A 25,461-nucleotide genomic window follows, 5' to 3' on the forward strand; every position below is an offset into this window, starting at 1 on the left:
TGGGCATGACTGTAATGGTTCGAAAGGAACAGCCATCAGGAATTTTAACACCAAGTTAAGGTCCCATACCGGAATCTGGAAGGTGGGAACACATTTGTTAGCCCTTTCAGAAACTGAGTGACCAGAAGGATCTTAAAACAGGAACATTCCTCTGAAGAGCCTTTAAAAATGGACAACGCTGCCAGGTAACCCTTAATGGCACCATCCTGCAAACCTTTACGAGCCAAGGAAAGCAGAAAGGATAAAACATCCAGAGCTGTACTTTGAAAAGGATCAACATTCCAGTCTCTGCACCAATCACAAAACCTATTCCAACAGATACGTTAGAGACTTCGTTGCTGGCCTCCTAGCCAAAAGCAACACCTCCATCACATCATCCGGAAGGTCACAATCCTTGTACCTCAACCTTTCAGAAACCAAGCGTGAAGGCTGAGAGTATGGACCTCTGGATGGAGAACCGACCCTCCTCTCACAAGAGAAGATTCTCCCTTAGCGGAAGACGTATCGGAAGACAGATGGACATGTCCAGAAGGTCCCGGTACCACGTTCTCCCGGCCCAATCTCGGGCAATGAGGATCATGCAGTTCCTGAACATCTTCAACCTTCCGATTACTCGAGGAATGGCGGGGACTGGAGGAAACGCGTATAGCAGTAGGAATTCAAAATCCACCACAAACGCGTCACCTAGAGCTCCCATCAGAGGAAATTCCCTTGAGCAGTACAGCTCGCACTTCCGGTTGACCTTGGTTGCAAACAGATCCACTTGAGGGGTTCTCCAAAGGCCAAAGATCTCTTGAAGGACTTCCTGAGCTAGCTCCCACTCGGAGACTGCACTGCATACTCAGGCGTCCGCCACTGTGTTCTCCTCTCCGGCTAGGTGGACTGCCGATCGGGAGATTTCTTCTTGAATAGCCCAATACCAGAACTACCTCTGCACAGTGGTAATGACCCTTTGCCTCCCTTCTTGTTGAGTTAGTGCATGGCCACTGTGTTGTGCGTCATTATCAGGACATTCTTTCCCCGCACAGATGGCAGAAAAGCCTTCAGAGCTAGTACGATGGCCCTCAGCTCCAAAAGAATGATGAGTAGCTTGGACTCCAATGGAGACCAACAACGGCCAACAGTCAAATCATTGGCATGAGCCCCCCCCACCTGTGAATGAGGCATCCATCACTACAATGATCTCGGGCCAAGACTGCCAAAAATGTTTGACTTTCATAACATTGTCCTTGCAGGCCCGACACAGAAGATCCCGTGAGACTCTGGGTGGAATCAGGAGGCAGTCCGACATCCGTCCCGACAAATGGGACCATTGCGATCGGAGAGCCCATTGGAGGGATTGCATCCTCAAACAATACTCTGGCACCAGGAAAATGCAGAATGCCTTGAGTCCGAGCAAACTCGAACTCTAAGGCCGGAAGATTCTGGGCATTCTGGAATTTCGTAACCATCTGGAGAATGTCTTGAGCCCACCCTAGGTGGCGAGCACTTTCCCAAGGATGTGTCCAACAGAGCCCTGATGTACTGGAGTTGTCATATGGGACTTCTTGATATTGAGGGAGAAGCCCAGTCTGTGAAGTGAGTGGCAGGTAACGCTGAGATGATCCAGAGCTTGTTCAGGAGAATGCGCCCTGATCAGCCAATCATCCAGGTAGGGATAGACTTGAATCCCCCCTTTCCTGAGATGAGCTGCCACCACCACCATCAGCTTGGTGAAAACCCTTAGGGCGGTGGTCAACCCGAACAGCAGGACACAAAACTGATAGTGCAGGCTGCCTACGGCGAACCTCAGGTATTTGCTGTGCTTGGGATGGATTGGCACATGAAAATAAGCATCCTGAAGGTCCAATGACACCAACCAATCCTGACGTTGGAGGGCCTGAAGGATCTGAGAAAGTTACCATCTTGAATTTGTGCTTCCTGAGTAACTTGTTCAAGTGTCTCAAGTCCAAGATGGGTTCCAGTCCCCTGTCCTTTTTGGGAATCAAAAAATATGGGGAATACCAACCCTTGTTCCTCTCTGCTACAGGCACTGGTTCTATAGCGCCTTTCTCTAGCAAGGTTAAAATTTCCGGCACAAGGAGCGGATTCCGAAAAGCTCAGTGTGTTTCCGTTGTGAATTGGTGCGAGGCTTGCCGATAAAGGGAAGGCAGTAACTGTGGGCTATTGTTTCCAGAGCCCATGCATCGCCATTCTTCGAGATGTTCAGACAGCCTGCCCCCACCACTGGTGAAGTGTGACCGAAGCCTTCAGAGTGTTTTTGAAGCGGCAGTTGCAGAGGCCAAAGGCACAAAGACCACTGCTGGAGCCGACTTGGCACCTCTACCTCGTCCACCATGAGGGAACTTACGTTGGCCCCTTAGACTGGCCATTCCTCTCACCTTTCCAAATGAGGAGCAAGGAACAAGTTACTTACCTGTAACTGTTGTTCTCCAGCATGGGTCTGGCATGGATTCACATGCTCATGAATATTCCCAGTCAGGCTGGGAACCCTTGCTAGCAGAAAAAAATCAGTTTTAGTTTCATTTCGGAACTGTATTTCTCCTAACAACCAATCACTGAGCTCTGGGTCATACTGCCCCTAGCCAATGACTGCCCTCTACCTAAGCCCCTCCTCTGGCAGCCATCTTCAGATTTGGTAGCACGTAAAGTGGCAGTAGGACCAAGAGAAGAGCCACAGAGGGGCAGGCGGGAGGGTTTGCATGTGAATCCATGCCAGACCCATGCTGGAGAACAACAGTTACAGGTAAGTAACTTGTTCCTTCTCCAGCATGGGGTCTGGCATCGACTCACATGCTCATGAATAAAGAATACATAGCAGTACACACATGCACAACCACGGGAGGTGGCAACGCTCAACAGAAGCATCTCTTACCTCGTCACCAAGCTCATCTTCAAGCGAACAGGTTGCACAGCACTGCTTGGCCGACTCTGGACTCCTCCCTGGAATCCCTGTTGACGCAGTAGAAGCTCGTGAAGTTGTGCATCAACCTCGGCGTAGCAGCCCTGCAGGTGTCCAGCAGGGGCACACCAGACAGGAACGCCATAGTAGCATTGATCCCTCTGGTCGAAAAGGCCATCGCATGGCCAGGCAACGGTCGGTTTGCCAACTGGTGACAATGGGTGATGCAACGGAGAACCACCTGAAATGGAAGCCTTAGACAGGGCCTTCCTATGGTTCACAGGGCCAAAGTTCACAAAGAGCTGAGACGTCTTCCGGAAACTCTTTGTGCGGTCCACATAGAACTTCAGCGCTTTAGCCACATCCAGCAAGTGCAAAGTCCTTTCAGCCGGCGAAAAAAACACAGAACACCAAAGGCTCGTTGAGATGAAAGTCTGACGGCACCTTGGGCATGAAGGAGGGGTACCACGCCAGGGCAGGAGCCTTCACCGGTAGGAACGAACGGAACAGTCCTTTGACGAACTCCTTAAACAGATGGTGTGACCATAACGACGACCGTCCCGGAGATCATGTGTAGCGGGAGATAGCCGCCAGATGAACCTTGGAGGCATGAGCCAGTCCCGCTTTGGCCAACAACAACAAATACGGTAGTAACTGCGGAGCCGTGACTGTTAGAGGGTCGATGATCTGTGCACGGCACCACACAGCAAACCTCTTCCATTTATGTCCGTAGCATTTTAGAGTAGACAATACCCTAGCTTTGGCAAGCACCTCCTTGCAGTCTGCCGGTAGATAGTAACCCTCGAATTCTAACACTACAGGAGCCAGGCCTTCAGGTTCAGCGATCCTAGTTTGTGGTGCAGAATTGCGCCTCCTTTCCTGGAAAGAAGATCTGCGACCACTGGAAGCTTGACTGTAGGGGATGCTGACATGCTGAGAAGGTCCGGGTACCAGATCTGCCTCGTCCACGCTGGTGCGACGAGAATCATCCTGCACCAGGACCGTTTGAGTTGAGTGAGGAGTCAAAGAAAAAACGGCAATGGAGGGAACGCACACAGAAACAGGTCGTCCCAGCGGAATGAGAATGCGCCCCCCCTGCTCCGGGACTGGGGAAACCTGCTGGCGAACCTCCGGCACTTGGTGTTTGTCGCCATCACAAACAGATAGATTTGGGCATTGCCCCATCTGCGGAACAGGTGGTCAACTTGGTCCTGCCGAAGCTCCCATTCGTGGCAAGAGCAAAGCTCCCTGCTGAGAGAGTCGGCGACGGTGTTCTTTACTCCTGCCAGGTGAAACGGAATGAGGAACATGCCCTGGGCGACGGCCCAGTGTCATAGGTCCTGCGCCTCTTTGGAGAGCGCTGGGGATCTGTTGCCCCCCTGCTTCCATATGTAAAACATTGTTGTGGTATGGTCTGTGAAAACCCACACCACCTTACCCTTGACGGACCGAACGGCATGGGCATGTAGTCCCAGAACATTGAAGTGCAATATCTTCTCCTCCGGAAACCACAGGCCTCTGGCGTGAAGACTTCCGGTGTGAGCTCTGCATTCTTGCAGGGAAGCTTCTGTCGTGACCGTCTCGTGGTGGGGTGGGATCTGGAAATCCATGCCTCCGGCCAGATGAGGACGCACGCCCCACCACCTTATCGCTCGACGGTAGCTCTCGTTGAGCGTGATCCTGTCCTGGAAGCTTCCGGACACTTGGATCAAATGCGTGTCGAGGAACTCCCGCAGTGGGCGCATCTGTAGTGTGAGGTATATGCACAACGACATCATGCACAGCAGAGACTTGATGGTCCACACTGTGGCGATCTTCAGTGCCAACAGCCGTTGCACCTTGCCCAAGATGTCCGCTATCCTCTCCTCAGACGGTGCCACCAGACATGACAGCGTGTTGAGACGGGACCACAGGAACAGAGCGTCCTGCGATTGAGTCAAGCAGGACTTTGCAAAGTTCACTGAGAACCACAGTTCTGCCAGAAAACGAACGGTCCTCGCCATGTGGTCGACGGCGACTTCCCTCGATCTGGCCTGGATGAGCTAGTCATCCAAGTAGGGGTAGATGTGAATGCTTTGCATTCGTACGTGGGCCGCCACCGGAGCCAGGCACTTTGTGAAGTCTCTGGGGGCCAATTTCAGCCCGAAGGGAAGGGCCTTGAATTGGTAAAGCACCCCTTGAACTACGAGGCATAGGAACTTGCAGTGTCCCTTGTGAATGGGGATGTGGAAGTATGCATCCTCCAGGTCCAGCAATGACAAAGTCTCCCTCTTCCAGTTGTCCGAGCACGTGTTGAAGAGTGACCATTCGGGACTTTATGTACTTGTTCAGCTGTCGCAGCTCGAGAATGGGCCTCCAGCCCCTGGTCTTCTTTCGTACGTGGAAGTACCTCGAGTATACTCGAGCCCCAGAGCCGCTTTGGAACTAGCTCTATCACTCCTTTCTTCAGCATGGCCCCGAACCTCCAACAGTAGTGGAGGCATGTTTTCCTGCCGGGCCACCAGTGGTATTTGGGGACACTTCTGTTGAAACTCCAGAGTGAGTCCGTGGGCGAGAGCGTCCAGAACCCAACGGTCGGTGGAGATGGTCTTCCACACGCTGACTAAGTTCGCCAGCTGGCCTCCCACCGGGGTGCACAGGTGGGTGCCCGAGGTCCCGTCAGGTTCATTCTTGTTTGGACGTCGACGTCCGCCTTGGGGTCCTTGGTGACTGTCTTGGAGCGGCCCCTGTTGGTCTCCTGGGCCAAGGATCGAGAGGGTTGGCGGTAAGAAGAGGAGCCCCCGACGTAACCCTTTGCAGAACGGGGAGACTTGCCCCCTGAACGAAAGGACGGCCGTCACTGTAGCGTGCCCAGGAACGTGCCGTCTCCGTGTCCACCTTGATAGTTTGTAGATACTCATTTACAGCCTTCCCAAAAAGATTAACTCTGTCAAAGGGCATGTCCAAAATCCTTCTCTGAACCTCCTGTCAAAAGTTGGTGGCCTCGAGCCAGCCACGGCAACAAAGCAAATGCTGTTGCCCATCTGGCGGAACCCTGCATCTCTGATGTCTTTGGCCACCGTGATGGCGTGGTCTGACGCCACCTCGCCTTCTTGAAGAATCTCCAACACTTCCGACATCTTGTCGGGGAGGAAGTCCAACAGAGGCGAAAGCTTGAACCACAGCTCTCGGTCGTAGCGCGCTACGATAGCTAGGGCGTTGCCTGCCTTCATGGCCGTAGCTGCCGAGTAGATAACTCTTCGTCCCATAGCATCCAACTTCTTCCCCTAGCTGTCTGCAGGGGTGGAAGCTGCCAAAGTGAAGCGCCTGACGACTTCTTCTTGGCCGCTGCAGAGACCAAGTCCAGCAATGGTTGGGCTCGCAAGCACATGGGTGCGGAGTCCGGACCCTGCATTTCTTCTCTAGGCAGTCCCTCTTCTCTGGGGCCATAGAGGGGTTCTTCATGAGCGACAGGCTTTCATCCCAAATGTGATCCAAGAGTGGGACTGACCGGATGGTCTTTATCTTTGCCTCACAATGCTGGTATAAGAAGCCGCCCTCCTCTGGCGCGAGTTGGATGTGCTCCAAAGCTCTGGAGATCATCACATGGAACAAGCCTATCTCGTCCAGCGGGGAGGATCTGGGCAGAGGCGACGGGAGGTCCACTCCACCGTAGTCTGTGCCTGTCGTCGCCGCCGTGTCAGGGTCTGTCTCATCCCCCAGGGTGGCCGGGGGGGTTAGGGAGATGAGGGCAGTGAAAGGTGCCACGGAGATAATGGGTGCCTCTTCCTCTTCTTGGCGGTGGTTCCCACGTAGCTAGAGGATTGGCCGTCACTGGGGCCGTCGGCGGAGCCGGCATCCTCCGCTGTATCTCGGAGACCAGCACATGCAGAGCATACAGAATGTCCACTGAAGGTCAGTAGGGGGCAGCTGAAGCGGAGGGCAAACAGGAGGCTGGGGTGCAGGAAGAGGGCCAAGGCCCTCATTGCCCTGAGGCTCTCGGTCACCTTCCTCGACGGTATCTTCATCGCCGCCCTAATCATAGGGCGTGACCCCAACGTTTCCCTCGTCGCCATCGCCCTGCTGGATGGTCTGAAGGTAGGTGAGCTCCTCCTCCGAGGAAATATCCGTGCTCTGGAGGACCTCCTCGCCCCCTCTTTCTTCGCACCCAGAAGGGACATCTCGGGGAGATGACCAGCATCATCTTCTCCAGGGTCTTCTCAACGGGCTGGAATCAAGACTCCCTCCTGGCAGGGAGGGTCACTCATGGCTTCGGAAGCAGGCCCTGCGGGTCCGCCTCTGCGGCCTTCGAAAGGGATGCCACCTCCTCGATGGAAGGCAGAGCCTTTGTCAGGTATACCTGGGCCTTCACGGTCCGGATCGGTCCCTTGTCCTGCTTGGCCTTTGTGGTCGTCGGGAGCGCCTTGTCCTGCTTGGCCTTCTCCTTAGGGGAGGGTCAGAGCCTCGGTCCCCCTTGGCCTTCTCCAGCAAGGGCAGGCTGGCTCTGGACTTCTCCTTAGCCGTCTCCGGGTCCACGTTTAGTTTGCCGGGATGGTCCGACTTACGCTTGGATGAAGATCCTAGTTGATGGGTGACTCAAGTCGCTGGAGACGGATGCGCCCTGGCCGTCGAGGAGCCCGCTGCAATGGCGCTCCCAGTGGCAGCGGACTCGCGGTGCTTTGCCTTTTGTTGGATGCCTGCGGGAGGGGCGCCCTCAAAGGACTTAAAGGCCCGCTCAGCAGTCCTGGATCCAGAGAGGCATGCTCCTGGGACCCACCCAGTGCAGAGACCTTGGCCTGTAGCCACGCCTTCAGCCTTCTACGCCGATCCTTCATTGTGCGAGTCGATTGTGCATTTTGCTGTGAACTATCTTCCTCCTTGTGCATCGGGTACAGGCAGTAAAGGCATTGGGAATGTTTATCGTCCCTATAAACATTCTGCAGACCGCAGTCGGTGCAAAGCTTGAAGAGAGGCGGAATCCTGCTTCTCCTGCATTATGATCCACGCGGTGTAGGCCTTGAATCTTCTTGAAGCCTCCATGAAGAAACTCGACGAAATTCGCCCTTGAGGGGCACTGAAGAATACGAAAAATTGGTCCGTGTTAGTGGGAAGGTTGATCGATGGAGCACAGGTGCTTGATTGACCGGAAAATAGAGTAAAACTCTTCCAAAAAGCGAAAAACACAGTAAAAGCCCGAGAGCTAAGCACGAGGACTCCCAAAACTTGAACGAGCGGTAAAAATCTGAAGATGGCTGCCAGAGGAGGGGCTTAGGTAGAGGGCAGTCATTGGCTAGGGGCAGTATGAACCAGAGCTCAGTGATTGCTTGTTAGGAGAAAAAACTGTTCAGAAATTAAACAAACTGATTTTTTCTGTTACCGAGGATTCCCAGCCCGACGACGAGGAATATTCGCGAGCATGTGAATCCATTCCAGACCCCATGCAGGAGAATAACGAAAGGATCTACCCCTCCATGGTTGTCCACAAGCACTAAAAAACTGAGGTTCCCTAACAGCGGTGCCTAAAGACTTGGCGGCTGCCTCAGAGGTCTGCTGCTTCACAAGGCTCTCGTCAGCCTTACTGCCAAAAAGATGAGACCCATCAAATGGCATGTTGAGAAGATGAGCCTGCACATTGAGTGCAAAACCGAATTCCACACCCATGCAAACCTGCCTATCACGGTGCTCGTGGCCATGGATCTGCTGACACTATCCGCAGAATCCAATCCAGACTGGAGGGACTCGCACATGGCCTCCTTGCTGTCCCCAACAATAGCCAGGAAGCCGTCCCTCTCGTCCCCTTTTGGAATATGCTCAGCCGCCATGAAGATGCACTCCCACAGAGTGTACAAAAATGTTGCAAGCGCACAGGTGGAGTTGGCAGATTTCAATGCCATACTCCCCGCCGAAAAAATACCTTCTCCGCCCATCCATCTAGGCACTTATCGTCCCTATCCAGAGGAATGGTGGGGTATGCGGCTTGCTTCGAGGTAGCCGTAGCTGTCTGGACCACCAGACTCTCAGGAGTGGGGTGTTGTGACAGATCGCTGGGGTCGCTACTGGAGGGGTGGTATTTCCTTGCCAGAGACTTGTCCACCGCTGGATTTGTTTTTGGGGTCTCCCAATTCCTGGCCACCCTTTTTTGCAGAGCCACATGGAATGTTAACACAGGCCCTACAGACGGACCCTTGTCCAAAATATCCGTAAGATCATCCTTATCATAAGGTGCTGGAGACCTGGACCAGCCAAAGTATTCCACCACCTTGGACATAAGGTGCCTATACGAAGAGTCGGCATGCTCCCCAGGCTCTGGCCTGGCGAACTCCAACTCAGGAGATATCAATAGCCGACAGTGTCACACAGGTCCTGCATCCTTTTCTTCGCTCAGATGAGGCACTCCGGGACATTAGCTGTCCCATAATGGAGTCCAAAGGGGGCATCCTCCTCATTTGTATGTTCCCCCTCAAAAATAGATGTGAGGTTCCTAAAAGAATCCTTTTTAGGAAAAGGGACAGCATTGACAGGCATGGAGATCAGAGGCTTGGAAAGTGTCAAAGTCGTCGACTTAGACTTAGCCAAAACCTTCCTAAGAGGGTCAATAGGCCCTGGGGCTGAGCCGGTAAAGTAGGCCCCACTGGCATCGACACCTGCGTCGAAGATTCAACTGGTACCAACGACAGCATGGACGGCTTTGAAGGCCTCGATGAAGTCGAAGATCCTGACCTCTTTGTCTCCACTTCGAGTGATCCCTCAACACCTTGTCTCGAAGAAGTACGAGGCGCGCAGAGTTTCTCGAAGCAAACAACTGAACTAAGGCCAATGGGCACAATCCGTGCTACTTCTATTATCCAATGACGTCCCCCTCGACAGAGTCCTTCGAGGTACATAGACGCCATCGATGCAGGGCGCCCTCTGCCGAAATAGTTTTTCCGAAGCAGCCGAAGCTGGACATTACAAGTCAAAGATGAGGAATACATTGGGAGGACACAATCCATTCAAAACTCCCTTTAGATGGAGGATTTTTCCTGATGGCAAACAAAGCCCAAGGTATCGTAACATCACAGTTTTTCCCATATACTTCAACCAACTTTCTCAGAATGTGTTTTTAAGTTAGCTTGAACCTTTAAACTAATCAATCTGTCTGGATGATACACAGAGGGTGTTATTGTTTTAATTTGAAGAATGCCTTACTTCAGACATGAATTTACTCATGAAGGTGGTACCTGGATTGGCTAGAATCTCTTTTGGAAACCAGTTCGAGAAATAAATGGTAAATGCTTCAAGATTTGTTGAGATGCATTATTCTTTTAAGGAAAAGCCTCAGGATATCTAGTGGAATAGTTTAAAATCACTAGGATATGTTTATTACCTAATTTTGAGGTTTCCAAAGGTCATACTATATCCATTCCAATTCACAAAAATGGAACAACTGCGAGGGCTGGTAGTTGGAGAAGGCCTATAGTGGTTCGTTGGATTGGAGGCTGTTTCTGTAAGAATAAATATTGTAGGTTTCCCAAGTTAAGGAGGAATGCCCGCTGTATTTGATTGGCTGGGAGGACAATGGCTTGGGTACCTGGATGGTGTGCAGGGTTCTATAACTGCCTTTCATCCAGAGAAATTCAGAGACAGGTTGTGTTTTTTAAAAGTTCCTTAATTTAGGCCCAATCCTGAGTCCAGAAAATCCAACAAAGTAAGAAGACTTCAGAAGCTGGCTGTGCGAGTCCTTCCCTTTTGAAGACTACAGGTGGGAGCGTTTCATTTTGAATTTCCGAAGCTAGATAAAGCATCAGAACTAAGTAACTGTATATTTAGTAGCCAGAGTAAGGAAGAAAAGTATTTTGTTTTAAGATAAGCAACAGTAAAGAAAGTTCTTGCAAGTGACAAAACAATAAAACTTAAAAATTGTATATTAACATGTAAATATGTTGCTGAAAAGAATATTCAGAAGTGTGTTGTGCCACTGAGAAACTGTAATGGAAACAGTCTGTTTGAGCAGCGCAAGACTCAACCGTTATTTGGCTCTGTGTAAATACAATTAGAGGGACTCAACATAAGCCTCAACATGCAGCATGCTAGTTAATTCCTGCAGGCGTGGCGTATTGTATACAGTGCAGGCACTAATCATTAATTTAGCGTCGGAGTAAGAGGCGGGCGGCGGTGAACCACACGTAGTCAAGCGCGAGTTCATTTTTTTTTTAAAGCACGTTGCGTCTGAAGTGCGTGTTGAAATCTGTCTCAAGCGAGAGTCCGTTAAAGATTTCAGTGCGGTAAAATGGCACGCGTGTACGGAAATATATTTACTTATCTTGCGCAGTGAACGGTAAACTACTACGTGCGTCTGTACAATTAAAACACTGCGCGGGATACAACAAAAACACGCATCTTAAGGAACAGCGCGGTTACGAATCAGCGCATTTAACCCAATATTAATATTTGCTAGAAATGTATCTCGGAGTTGCGGCGGCAAGGAGGTAATCTTCTGAAGTACGCCTGTTAGGCAAAGTTTGTATGCAGTACCCTCTGGGACCACTACACACAACTAGGACTACAGGTGTAAGCCAAACCAACCTTTGGTATAAGTTGTTCGGGAGAATGCTCATAAATTTGCTAATTCCCTTCACCTTAGAGACCCCCAGCAACTTTGTTGGATTTTGAGGACTTTATTTTTTTACCTGGAAAAAGTGTGAGCCTTTTTCCCCCCACTCGTTCATGTGTTTTGATGTGCATTTTACATTTGTGTTCTCTGATTATGCAGTTTTAGGTAACTCCATAGGCATCATCATTTTGTGCGTGTTACGGTGCAGTGACACAGGGATGTCTTTTAGACTTACAAAGGGTTTAAATACCTTCTCTCTTGGATAAACTACTGTTTCCCAGAGAATGTAAAGTGAAATTGACTTTACTAGTCTTTTCCAAATTCATATCCCCGCACACACCATCTTACAATGGAGTGCTGGAGGGGTTACATAGTATCCCATGTGTCTAAATACTCATGTAGCAGTCAAATGCTACCCTTTCCTACTTGAAAAGGCTGATGGCAGTGGTTTTACAACTACCATGATTTTTCCCGGTAGCTAAAAATCACAGGAGCCATGTTTTACAAGCTGCCGCCTTAGGCCCCTTTGTTTAAACAGGTCCTGGTCTACTTTTTTCTCCATTTCTATTTTGGAAAGGTCCTTCAAGTGTTTGTCTCTGCGTGCCAAACCAGGTTTCGTCCCTTTGTGTGCCTTTGGCGTGCTTCAGGACTGAAGACCACCTCTGGCGCCCGAGTATCTGGGGTGGGCAGGAAGTGAGGGAGGTGCCCGAAACTCCCTGTGCTTGGTCTTCTAGGAGACACAAATGCACTCTGGTGTGATTGGCTGGCTGACTGTCTGGCAAGGACAGCCACCCTGCTGGGTGAGTGACAGCTAGGCTGGACTGAAAGGGAGAAAACTGTTTAAAAGGCGAGTCTCGTGGACTGGAAGGCAGAGTCGACCACTTGAACGAAAGAACCGAAGACGAGCTGGAAGAGGACGGCTGCTGCAACCACTGGACCATTGGTTTGCCCGGTGAAGCCCTGCTGCAGGGCCAAATTGCCAAATTCCATTCAACAGAAAAGCTCCTGCAAGGACGGCTTCTTCCTTTGAGTTGGTGGGAGCAATCAACTCATAAGACAACTGGATACTATTCTCAAAGCTGGTTAAGTTTAACCAGGGAGAGGGACACCAGTTCGTGTTCTTGAATATACAGCAACTGGAACTGAAGTGACTCCATTTTGTTTGCTTTCTTCAACGATCCCGTGCAGTACAGGTGTACCCCGACATCCTTCCTCTTGTCCCCACGACTGAGGCTCAGGAACAGCGAGATCTGCAGGAACTGCCAGGAACCACGACTTCAGCAACATTTGTTTTTTTTCATACAAAAGGTACTTTGCCTACCCGATTGAGAGAAAGCCACTATCGCAGAAAAAGTTTGTGAAACTTTCCCAACTTGCAGGCCTTTTCAGCTTGTGACCCAACAAATGATTCGTTTTAGCCTAAACTACTGCTGAGAACTTTTTCAAAGAATTTACTGTTTGATACCAGGAACTGCTCTTTCCTATCCAGAACACTAGCCCATTGACTTTGGCTTGGCCTATTGACTTGAATTGAACTATTCTGGTGAACTGAAATTATTTGCACTGCCTAGAAAGTATAAATGATCTATTTAACTTACTTTTGTCCTTTTTGCTCTCGGCTAAGTAACTTAACTGCCATTTGGCTCATTTTTCAGGGGAGCTCAAACTGTCTCAAAAACTTAGAGTTTTGTATGGAATTGTATTGGTCTATCATATTAAGTTGTCTTCTTCTAGTGAAATGTTTTATAAATGATTGTGTAAATAAATTAATAAGTGTTTTTTTACCAAGAAACCTTGAGTCGGAGTGTCTACTTGAACCACTGTGATTGAAAGCCCTTTGTGTAACTACTTGTACTTCTCACATTCACTCTTGAGATAAGCCTGGCTGCTCAGCTCGCTACCAACAGACTGTGTGGTACAGACTTATATCAAAGGTTGGTCTTGCTTACACCTGTAGTCCTAATTGTGTGTGGTGGTCCCAGAGGGTACTGCATGCAATTCTGCCTAACATAAGTCTGTACCAAACAGTTTTTTGTAGCGAGCTGAGCAGCCAGGCTCATCTCAAAGAGACAATATGAGCTTGTAAGGGTGTTACACTAAGGTCTACAATGACAAGTATTCAGATAAGACACTTATACTCAAGGTTTCTTGGTAAAACACTTATTCATTTATTTCATAATGATTTAGAAAGCATTCACTAAAGGAGACAACCAATATCACAAAAACTATACTACAATACTGATTACTAAGCAGTTGAGCTTCCTTGAAGTAGGAGCCAAATACCATTGAAGTAGGAGGAAAAAGGCATAAGTTGATAAAAACGAATATTACAGTTACTTTAAAACAGTGCAAATAGTTTGAGTTCACCAGAGGAGTCGACGCAATGCAATAGGTAGGCCAAAGTCAATGGGCTAGTGTCTTGTATAAGTAAAAACGGTTCCTAGACATAAAATCGAAATCAATAAAATCGAAAGTCAAAATGTCGAAAAAATAATCTCGAAAAAAAAAAAGTCGAATTTTTTTTTAATACGTTTTTTATTCGAAATGGGGGGGTTCCCCCCCAACCCCCCTTTTTTCTATTTTACCCCTTTTTTTTACTTACCAAACCCAAAAAAAATATATAAATAATAAAAAAACAAATTCGACTTTTTTTTTTCGACATTATTGATTCGACTTTTTTGTCATTCGACTTTATTTTTTCGATATTATGACTGGACACCGTAAAAACAGTTCTGGTATTTAAAACGGAAAATTCTTTGGCACGGTTCTTAAAGTAGTTCACGGAAGAAAGGTTTGTATCTCGGGTCACAAGCCGACTATGCCTGCAAGTTGCCAAAGTTCCACAAACTTCCGCGGTGAGAGGTAAGTTCTCTCGGTCGGGTTTTCACAGTACCTTATATTGAAGAAAAAGATGCCGCTGAGGAAGTCTTTTCCTGCACATCTCGCCGTTCCTGAGCCTCAGTCGTGGGGAAAAGAGGGACGTCGTCGGGGGACTTCTGCACTGCACAGGGACAGATCACGAAGCTGGCAAATTGGCAAATCTTCGATTCCGATTGCTGTTCTTCAAGCACACAAGCTGGTGTCCTTCTACCAGGTTAATCCTAACCAGCTCCGAGAATGGTATCCAGGTGGCTTACGAGTTGATCGGTCCCACCAACTCAAAGGAAGAAGTCGTCCTTGAAGGGGCTTCTCTGTCGAGGTGATCTTGGCGATTCGTACCTGCAGCAGGGCTCCACCGGGCAAACCAACGGTCCAGTAGTTGCAGCAGCCATCCTCTTTCAGCTCGTCTTCATTTCTTTCGTTGCAGTGGTAGACTGCCTTCCAAGCCAAGAGACTCACCTTTTAAACAGTTTCTCCCATTCATTCCAGCGTAGCTGCCACTCACCCAGTAGGGTGGTTGTCCTTGCCGGACAGTCAGCCAGCCAATCACGCCAGAGTGCATTTGGGTCTGCTAGGAGACTAAGCACAGGGAGTTTTGGGCTCCCCCCTCACTTCCTGCCCACCCCAGACACTCTGCCGCCAAAGGCGGTCTTCACTCCTGAAGCCTGTCAAAGGCGTAGGAACAAAGCGGCCAAACCGAATTTGGCGTGCAGAGACAAACTCTAGAAGGACCTTTCCAAAAAGAAATGGTGAAAAAAGAAGACCGGGACCGGTTTAAACAAAGGGGGCTGAGAAACCATCTTGAAAAACATAGCTCCCGTGATTTTTAGCTAGAAAGAAACGGGAAGAACTTTGTCACCTAGAACATGGCCAGATAGCACGTAGGCTGCATTTATTAAAACAAAAGTTCTACAAAAAAGGAGACAAAGCTGACGCACTGTTAGCAGCTAGACTCAGGATGTAACGGGAAGAGCGAAGGGTAAAAGATAACAAATAATACCCCTGACCAAGAGCAAGATAAACCATCCATCCCTGAACTGTTTGCAAACTTTTACGAATCCCTATACTCTTCAGAAATAGACCCAAACTCACAAGAGATAGATAATTATCTTGCTGACATCGATCTCCCCAAAATGGCTGATACAGACTCGGCTCACCTCGAGTCCCCCATAACGGAAGAGGAAATGCATCAAGCGATCAAAAGGCTAACATTGGGTAAATCCCCGGGTGAAGATGGATACACAGCCGGCTTCAATAAGACCTTCAGCACCCTCCTAGCCCCATTTCTGACTGAATTATTCAATGAGGTCCTAGACACGGGAAACGCTCCCGACTCTTTCGTCCGAGCACTCATATCGGTCGTCCCTAAGGAGAGTTGGGATCCCAAATGCTGTGGGTCGTATCACCATATATCCTTGCTCAATCTCGACGCCAAAATCTACACAAGGGTAATGGCGGCAAGATTAGAGACTCATGCCCCATCTTGTCCACCCCGACCAGGTCGGATTCATAATCGGGCAACAAGGGGCGGACACCATGCAGAAACCTCCATTTGGTTGCAGCCTCCCAAACTATGAACAACGAGCCCGCCTAACTCTCCATTGACGCTGAAAAAGCATTTGATAGAGTGGAATGGGAATTCCTTGCTGCAGTCCTCCGTGCTGTAGGTATTGGGCTAAAAATTTAGAAGAGGGATAAAAGCAGTGTACAAAGCACCTAAAGCCTCAGTATCAGTCAATGGGGAGTATTCAAGATGGTTCGAGTTAAAACCCAGCAGGGATGTCCCCTATCAGCCATTCTCTTTGCCCTTTCTGGCCCAAAAAAAAATAATCAGAAACGACACCCAAGTAGAGGGAATGCGATTAGGGGAGATGGAATACAAGGTAGCGCTGTACGCCAATGATTTACTTCTCCATGTGATAAACCCCAACACATCCATCCCCAGGGCACTGGATCTAATATACGCCTACGGCCACATATCGGGGTTTAAAATTAACAAATCCAAGTCAATACTCTTCCCCCTACTAGGATCGATGGAAGTGAACATTGATAGATATTCTTCCCTGGGCCTTACAATAGAACCCGAGAAATTGAAATATTTAGGGATACATGTTACAAGATCACTACGAGATCTATATGAGGCCAATTTCCCGGCGCTTCTCCAAAAATTTCACACGGACCTCACCCGGTGGGACAAACTTAACCATATCCTGGCTGGGACGCCTGAACGCAAAATGACCTGTCCCCCGAGATTCTTACACCACTTTCAAATGCTCCCCATCCAGATGCCGCGCCAATTCTTCACAGAAGAAGGCAATCATAAAGTTCCTATGGCAGGGGAAAAAAACAAGAATTGCATATTCCAACTTGACGCTACCAAAGACAAAGGTGGGGTGGGCCTCCCGGATATCCAGAAATATTACAAAGCGGCTCAATTACGAGTCCTCATTCCCCATCTCCGTGATCAGAAAACACCCCAGTGGATTGCCATGGACAATCACTACTTGTCCCCGGTGACAATTTCTGGAGTGGCTATGGTCCCCTAGAAGGAGAGTATTAAAGAAATCTAAAGCACACCCAATGTTCGAAACCATATGGGATATATGGCGAGAAGCAGGGATATGAAAAACATCACTACATGGCCATCGCCACTAAGTCACCTATGGTCCCCTGGCATTAATGACCAGATTCCTAAAGTATTTGTATTTGTTTTATCTGTAAAGCGTAACCAGGCCCAGGGGCATACGGGCGCATCAACTTACATACAGGTTACAGTCGTTACGTCGTTACGTTACAGTTACATACAAGTGATCAGTAGAAGTACAGTAGGGCAGGCAGGAAAATTGCGTTCACATTCTTTACAAAAGATAATGGCGATGCAAATAAATAAATAAGACAGGTATGCAAAACAGTAAGGCAGAAAGATAGGCAAGTGGACTGAGGAGGTTAGACTGTCATGGTGTCCATGTCCAGGAGCCAGTGTTTAGTATTGCGCTTGAATACATGGAAGGAGGGTTCTGATCTGAGAGAAGCAGGGAGTGTGTTCCATAACTTAGAAGCAAGTACGGGGAAGCTAGCACCTCCCGAGTTCTGGAGTTTGAATCTCGGTATGGTCATTGTTTGTGCTTGTGCCGCTCTGAGTGGTCTTGAGGACGTATGTGAGGTGAATTGATTCGTAATGTAGGCAGGAGCGAGGTTGGCCCTAGCTTTATGTGTTCGAGCAAGAGATTTGAGTGATATTCTGTGCTCTACCGGAAGCCAACGCAGGTAGCGTCTAGTCTCAGAAATATGCGACTTCTTAGGGATGCTGAGGAATGCCCTGATGGCATTATTCTTGAATTACTTGAAGTTTGTTAATATTTTTATGGCTAGTACCTAAATAGAGAGCATTACAGTAATCAATTTTGGACAGAACTAAAGTTCTGGCAAGTGTGATGCAATTAGGTGTGGTAATGATAATAATGGATGCAGGCAGTGATTAGTTTACATGTGTATGCGGATGATCCTGCTACCGCGTTGGTTTGTCTGGAGAAGGATAATGTGGCATCAAGGTAAATGCCAAGAGTTTTAGTGTTGTTCAAGACTGTGATAGAGTTAACATCTATAGTGAATGATTTGAAGGCAGAGTTTATTTTCTTCAATTTAACATGTGTGCCGAGGATTAGTAACTCAGTTTTATTATTAAGACAAAGACCGTGTTGCGCCATTCATGCTTGTATCACTGAGTAGATGTCGTTAAGAGTTTTGCTGTCAGTTGCATAGTCTCCAGAGCTGGGAATTAGTATCTGGGTGTCGCCCGCATAGTTAGTATACGTAACACCCAGATAGTCAGGGTTGTCAAACAGGGGCTTAGTAAAGACATTGTAGAGCGTAGGGGACAAGCAAGAACCTTGCGGAACCCCACAGGGTACCGGGGATGGTTCAACAGAATCAGTAGGGGAGAAGACCCTCATAGTTCTGCTCGCCAGGAAGGAGCTGATCCAGGAAGTGGCAGAGCCGGAAAAATGGGCTGCAGATTTCAAATGGTGGCAGAGTGTTTTGTGATCGACCAAATCAAAAGCTGCTGATAGATCAAGCAGTAGGAGGAGTGCTAGTTTACCATTACCTTTTAGCACTTGAATTTATGTGGTGAGATCTATCAAGGCAGTTTCGGTGCCTTGTCTTGGGCGGAAACTAGATTGCCTCAGTCCCAACAGGTTGTTAGATTCTAAGTGAGCCTGTATTTGCAGGTAAGCTGCTCTATCCAGTATTTTTAATAAAAAGGGTACCGTAGTAATAGGCCTATAGTTTGATGGATTGGCAGGGTCAAGGGTCGGTTTTTTGATTAGCGGAATGACCCAGGCGTCTTAAGTTATCAGGCACTACTCCAGTTTTGAAGGAGGCATTGATAAGGTTAGTGATAAACGGCGCTAGATCATGTGCAGCTGCCTTGATGGTCGGAGCAGGGCAAGCGTCACCTTGGCAGTTAGAAGGTTTGAGTTTTCTAATGATATTCTCCACTTCCCATATTGCCAAGGGGGAGAAATGTGGGTTCAACAGTAGGGATCTTGCTAGGATATTGTTTGTAGTCAAGGTCAGAGAGTAGCATACATTTTTTCGCGTTGATTTTAGATTGTAGCCTTTTTATTTTATCCAGGAGGGCCTTCTGGATGTTAGTGCACCAAAGTGCGTCTGTGATGCATTTGTCGACAGGAGCGATAGGCGATTCTAGTTCATTTAAGATCTTAAAAAGTTCTTTTGTGTTCGATTCCGCTTGTAAAATCCTTTTGTTATAAGTGTCTTTTTTAGCAAGTATAATGGCCTTTTTGTAGTTGGATGTTGCTAGTGTCAGCCCAATCTTATTAGTTGCCAATTGGCACTTTTTCCAGGGTGCTTCTGCAGTTCTCTTAGTTTTGCGCAGTTCCCTGTGGTGTGGCGTGAACCACGAGTTCAAATGGCGTTGAGGTTTGGATTTCGGAGTTTTAGGGGGGCGATGGTATCCAATGCTTTAAGTATAGCCCGATTATAAATATCCACTAGGACAGTGGGGTCCGAGGTGGAAGTATTGTTGAGGAGAGGGAGTATTAGAGGAAGGCGTTTGTCCGGCGTAATGTCTTGTTTCTGGTGTAGGTAGGTGGGGAAATGATAGGTGCAGGACATGGTGTGGTAGCTTTGATAGAGAAGGTTATTTTGTGTAGTAGAGAGATTTCAATCCTGGTATGAAGCGGGCCTGGAAAGGGTGGGGCAACTCCTAAAAAAAGGACTCATTTATCACACTTCCCAAGCTGGAGGAAGCACTCGGAATCGGCACACTATCTGCATTCCACTTCCTGCAGATTAAGGGTGTCCTGACGAAACCCGAATGGAAGGACAAGTTCGAAAGGAACCTCACCCCATTCGAGAACATACTAGACTCCAGGTCTCAAACAAAGGGACTGATCTCGGCCCTATATAGAACGCTAATAGAGGCAGGAGAAAGCTCAACGGAACCCCTTAGACTAAAATGGGAGAGGAACATTGGAGAAAATACTGACCCGGAGACGTGGGAAAAGATATGTCGGGCTGCACCCAAAGCCTCGATCTCATGCCAATATAAACTGCACACAATTAAACTACTAAACAGATGGCAATACGACCCGCACAGGCTCTCTAAAATGTATCAATCATCTAGCCCACTATGTTGGCGGGGTTGTGGATCCACAGCGGACTACTGGCTTATGTGGTGGAGCTGCCCTCGAATCAAAGTATATTGGAATGAAGTCCTGGGATGGATTAGGGACCTAGATGGGATCCAGAGGATAGCAGACCCCTATCTAGTACTATTTGGTTTTGAAAAAATTGAATATGAATGGAGGAGGGTCAGAGATATAGCTGCGCCGCTGTTACTAGCCGCGAGGGCTCTCTTAGCTACGAAATGCAAATGTCCCACAGTCCCGACCGAGAGAGAATGGGTCAACGTAAACTCCAATATGTGCACCATGGAAAAGATCACATCATCCATACATGGGAAATCTACACAATGCGACATTTTATGGATGGAGTTTCTTAACAAATACATGCCGGAAATGACACATTAACATCTAGAGGCAGACCAGTCCCATAGCTCCACATCACGAGAGAACACCTGTCAATGGCACACACAACCCGAGACAACGAAACACCATGCTAATTTCCCTAACTAAGTGGTCCCCGAAACCTATCAAATTTATCATGCAACTCGCCACACATTAGAAAACACAATCCTCAGCGGAAGTCGATAATGTCTTATAGGGGGAGGAAGGGTATTGTTGAGATGTGGAATTGGATCATAATTGTTTTTAACGACAATACCATTTTTTGATTCTTGTTAATTTCCAATGGAAATGCTGTAACCTGTTTGACATAAAATCAAAGAAAAAACTATTTTAAAAAAAAACGTATGACTGAATGGAGAGTCAATTAATCTGCAGTGGCTTTAGTTGAAGGTGTGAAGTGTAAGTCTAACATGTTGCATGTAATTTTATAACCAATGAGCAGGGATCCAGCCTAATCAAGAAACAATATTATCATCCATTAGCACCATCGGTGGGGGGCTGGTCAATCAGGAGGCTTGGAACAGACTCTACTGTATTGTACAAGCCCATGTTCCAAACTGCCTTGGCAGACAGCGCCCCCTTTACCACTTGGCAAATGTGTAGTTTGCTACATGGGTGCTAGAAACATACCTTTATCCCGCGGCCTGGTGCCGCGCTGCTTGTCAGTTAGGTCTGTTTTCATGTTGATGACTTCCGAGTCCTCAACATTGAATACAGACTCATCCAACAAGAAGCACTAATCGGAGCCGAGTTGCAGGTTAAAGGTATGTTTTCTTTTTTTATTACAGACACCCTTAGCACCAGTGTAGGGAATCTACATGGGTGCTGCTAGCAATATGCCCATCGGCGGCCTCCCCTCCCTTCACCCCGTGCCCTTAACTTGGGCAGCTGGCTGCTACCGAAAGGATCGGCCCGCCACCTCGGGGCATATCCATTCAACGGTTTATATTCAATAGTGAATGTTGCAATTCTGTGTTATATGTAGCTTGTATACTCAGTATATCCGAAAAAGGTGATTACCAAGTATTCTCTACTTTAAATCCCATGTAATTAAGGACCCAGAGACCTGTCAATGGACCCCTATAAGACATCACAGCCTATAACACACTGTAGATATCATGAAACTGCAATTACCCCATCCACTTTGAAATCAGATAAGCGGGTCAGATGGTGTGCAATGTTCTACCTTAAAGCACTAAATCAGTGACGAGAAGTACGTACATCACATGATTCTCGTATGAGATGAGAAAAAGTTGAGACAGCTAACGAGGGAAAGGAGCACTTGGAGGCTTTGGGCTGCCGATCAGTTAGTGCTGGGTTGATATAGATAATGGCATACACAGGAAGAATTACAACACACAATGCTCTTTGGAGTGTTCAGAGTGAAATGCACGTCTCACAGGGCCAAGTTCTGATTTTTAAAACAACAGCTTAAGGAGCGAGAGAGCACACACAATGATCGGGCGATCTTACCTTGATCTTTGGAAGGAAACCAATGCGGCCACGCTTCTGTTCCAGGTTCCTTGGCTCCTTTACTTTCACCCCCAAGTGCTTCATGTATGTGAGAATCACATATTGGATGGCAGAGCTGCAGGAGACATGAAACAGGTTTACAAATACATCTAGTAAAGAAGAATACCGAAGGACTGAGATGTGGGGGGCATATGATATCCAAAAGATAAACATCTATGTCCGAGCAGAAGGGGTTTAAATAACCATGGCATTACAAACCCCATTCACAAATTGTTATTTACTGCAGGGCATTGCCTTATATGGCTATAACTGTTTCCTAATGTACTGGAGGTACACAGAGGTCACTTGTAGGGACATGCAGTGGGTACACCAGGCTGCACAGCACCAGAATCAAACTTAAGACTACCACCAACCACTGTGCTGCATGAGAAAAGCAGAGTCATACAAGTTAGGTTGATGCAAGAAAGAAACACAAACAGTTGTGGTTAGCTTTTTATTACTATCCTCTAATTTTGCATTATTGATTGAATTTGCATTTAAAAACCGTTTTCAATAAACTGTTTCAAACGTCTAGGCCTCGATCGCAGCTAGGAACGATAAAGGAGGAAAAAATGTAATTAACATGTTAGGCAAGAATTGATGTAACCTTGTAGCCGACTACACAACCCTTGTCCTCTTGGTATTAGGTAACCCACCTTTTGGTATAGGCCTGTACTACACAAGTTGGTAGTGTGACTGAGCAGCCAGGCTTATCTCAAGAGGGGTAAATGTGAGCTGTAGAGCTGTCGCAATGAAATCCACCAATACAAGTAGCCAAGTAACACTAACTCAAGTTTAAAAAAATATATATATTTCACAGTAGTTTTTAAATAAGCATTCTTTAAAAGGGGCAATTTATGTAACAATTAATGTACTTTAAAATACTTTCCCAGAATCAAGACAACGCTAGTAGATACTCTTTAGAGATGCTTCACCCACACTTTCTACACCTGGAGGGGACTTCACCAACTAACACAGTAATGGCATTTACATTTCACTAGTACACTTTGTAAATTCTGAGGTTTGTAGAAAGGAAAGGTTAAGGGAAGGTAAAAGGTTAAACCGGTTTCTCAGAGCATGTGAGCACCTTCAGTCTTCCAACTAAGTCTAGATAAAAACCTTTCCAAGCAATATTAGTTAAAAACCAAGTTATCACCTATGAGGAACAGTAGTTATCCAAGTCAAATGGACAAGAAGAGTCTGCACGGGGCCAGGACAGCCAAAGTCAATTGGAGCACAGTCTATGGAGCTGAGGCACTCTTGCACGAAGTTATAGAGTTTGTGAATGAAAAATCACTGTAGGGTCACAAGCTGTTACACTTGTGAAGGGTAGAGTTGACATCAACTCTAGCAAAGTAGCTACTGCAAGTCTCAACTTAGAGAACAGCACAGCTAAAGACACCGATGTTTGTAGCCCAAGTCAGAACAGTACCTTAGGTTAGAAGAAGAGTTGACCAGCTGGCTTCTGTCTGGTTGCAGCGATGCAGATCCTAGGTTCCTGAGCCTCAGACATGGGGACAAGAGGGAGGAGATCTGGGGGATTCCTGCGGCAGCAACGGGCTCTTTTCAGGCCAGCAGCACTTTGTGGTTTCAGTGCGTGGTAAACAGCACCACCGCGGATCTTTGATACCGGTTGGGCCTCCTTCACCCCTTGAGTCCTGCACTCTGGTGAGGGGACTCGAGCTCTGGTCGTCCTGCTTCTAAAGGGTCATGGGGAGACTCCTGGAGCTTTTGGCCGGATCGCAGACATCGCACTTGGCTACGGATCTGTCGACCCCTGGCACTCGGTTCCTGCAGCAGCAAAGTAGTACAGCCAGTTGGGGAAGGGGGTCCAGTGGAGTAAATCTCGGGGATAATTGGTCTCACTAACCCAAGGGAAGAAGTCGTCCCTTCCAGAGCTTCTATTGTCGATTAGGAAAAGGAGTTTCAGCACAGCCGCAGGGCTTCAACGGGAAATTCAAAATTCCAGGAGGATGCAGCAAGCTTTGTTCATGGTTTCTTCGTCGGGTTGTTCTTCCCATTGGTCGACTCTCTTCAGTCTCTAAACACGAGCCTTTTAAGCATGTTTCTCCAATTCATGCACAGCCTAGCTGTCACTCAAACAGCAGGGTGACTTTCCTGCAAGGACAGCCGGCCAGCCAATCAGGACTGGGTGGATTCAGGCATTCCTAAAGACAAAGGACAGGGGAGTTTCAGGAATCTCCCTCACTTCCTGCCCTTCCAGACACACTGGAGCCAGAAGTGGGTTTCAGTGCTGAAGCCCACCAAAGGCAAAATGAAGAAAGGGCTCAAACCTAGCTTTGCGGGCAGAGTAAAAGCCAAAAGACCATGCAATCAGAAAGTGGTGAGAAAAAAAAAAAAAAAAGACGCGGCCATTTTGCCAAAAAGGTCACCCATAGGTGCTATACTGCAGCCGAGTATTCACCCTGCAGTAGAACAGCACAATGGTAGGAAAATTAAACCACTGCCATCAGCCATTGAAAGTAGTGTGTAACATAAAAATGTTTACATAAGTACGTAGGAGAGGGGCCTAACAAGTAACCCCCCCCCCCGCACTCCACATAAGATGGTGTGTGCTGGACCTACAAAGAGAAAAGGTAAGTAAAGTCAATTTCACTTTACTATTCTGGGGAACAGTAGTTCGCACCAGAAAAAGTATTTAAATCTTATGAGGAATCTTGTCATCCTACACGTGTTTCCAGAGAGTGTGTTCTTGCTCTCCTTGTGGGAGGACCCACATAACCCCTACCTACACCGTGTAGCAGTCCGCGGAGCTGACTGCAGTCCTTGGCAGTCACTGAAAGTTGATGGAACCCGCTGCCCCTGACGCGGATATGGACATGGCCATGGACACGGACTGCGCAAGCAATCTCCCGCCCGACGACGAAGCCGACAGGTGGCGATTGAAAAGTCATCATACCCAACCGGAAAGAAAATCCCCAGCCCGGAGAGGGTAAGACCCATGTTGTCTCTGACTCAACTACGGCAGGGACCACCCACCATCTACACCTGCTGTCCATCGGCAGCCTTTTCCTCAGACTACAGAGAGTGGTACTGCCTCTCAGGTGCTGGAGCCCAACCTAGACAAGACAGTCTTTGATACACGTCCCCATACAGGACTGCGGGCCTAGCACTGAGCCGGGCCCGGGGACTGCCACCGAAGAAAGCAAACTGGATACACTTGCCTCCCTACCCGCCCCGGAGCATTACCTGTTCCGCCTGCTCCGCCAGTCTCTTCCGTGACCTCCAGTATAGACCTCTACCCCCGGAGCCCCGCTTCGGCGAGTGGCGTCCTGGTAGAGACTATTGAAGGACGGTCTCTCCCAGAGCCTGCTTCGGGGGCGGGAGGCTATGCGGAAGGCGGTGGAAGGAATGGGTGGGGACAACATTCTGACAGGAGCCCTGAAGTTCCTGTCACTGGGCCGCACGGGAACACGGAACTGGACTCAGAAGCGAGGTCCAAAGCGGGGAAGGCCACTCCGACCAGCGCAACCCTGCCGACAAACATACCTCTCATTGGGCATTCCAGCTAGGCTAGCCAC

The 25,461-nt window shown here is 48.1% G+C and overlaps 1 protein-coding gene across 6 annotated transcripts in view; it reads right to left on the minus strand.

The window, feature by feature from the left end:
* ARHGEF12 (Rho guanine nucleotide exchange factor 12) overlaps positions 1–25,461 on the minus strand; it is a 1,284,704-nt gene that overhangs the window by 650,537 nt on the left and 608,706 nt on the right. For all 6 annotated transcript variants that reach the window (XM_069614339.1, XM_069614338.1, XM_069614336.1 and 3 more), the window contains one exon: positions 21,881–21,995. In XM_069614339.1, the coding sequence (XP_069470440.1) occupies positions 21,881–21,995 (115 nt within the window). The remainder of the gene's footprint in view (positions 1–21,880; positions 21,996–25,461) is intronic.

This window comes from Ambystoma mexicanum, chromosome 9, assembly GCF_040938575.1.
Source record: "Ambystoma mexicanum isolate Mex_15411 chromosome 9, UKY_AmexF1_1, whole genome shotgun sequence".
Taxonomy (NCBI): Eukaryota; Metazoa; Chordata; class Amphibia; order Caudata; family Ambystomatidae; genus Ambystoma; species Ambystoma mexicanum.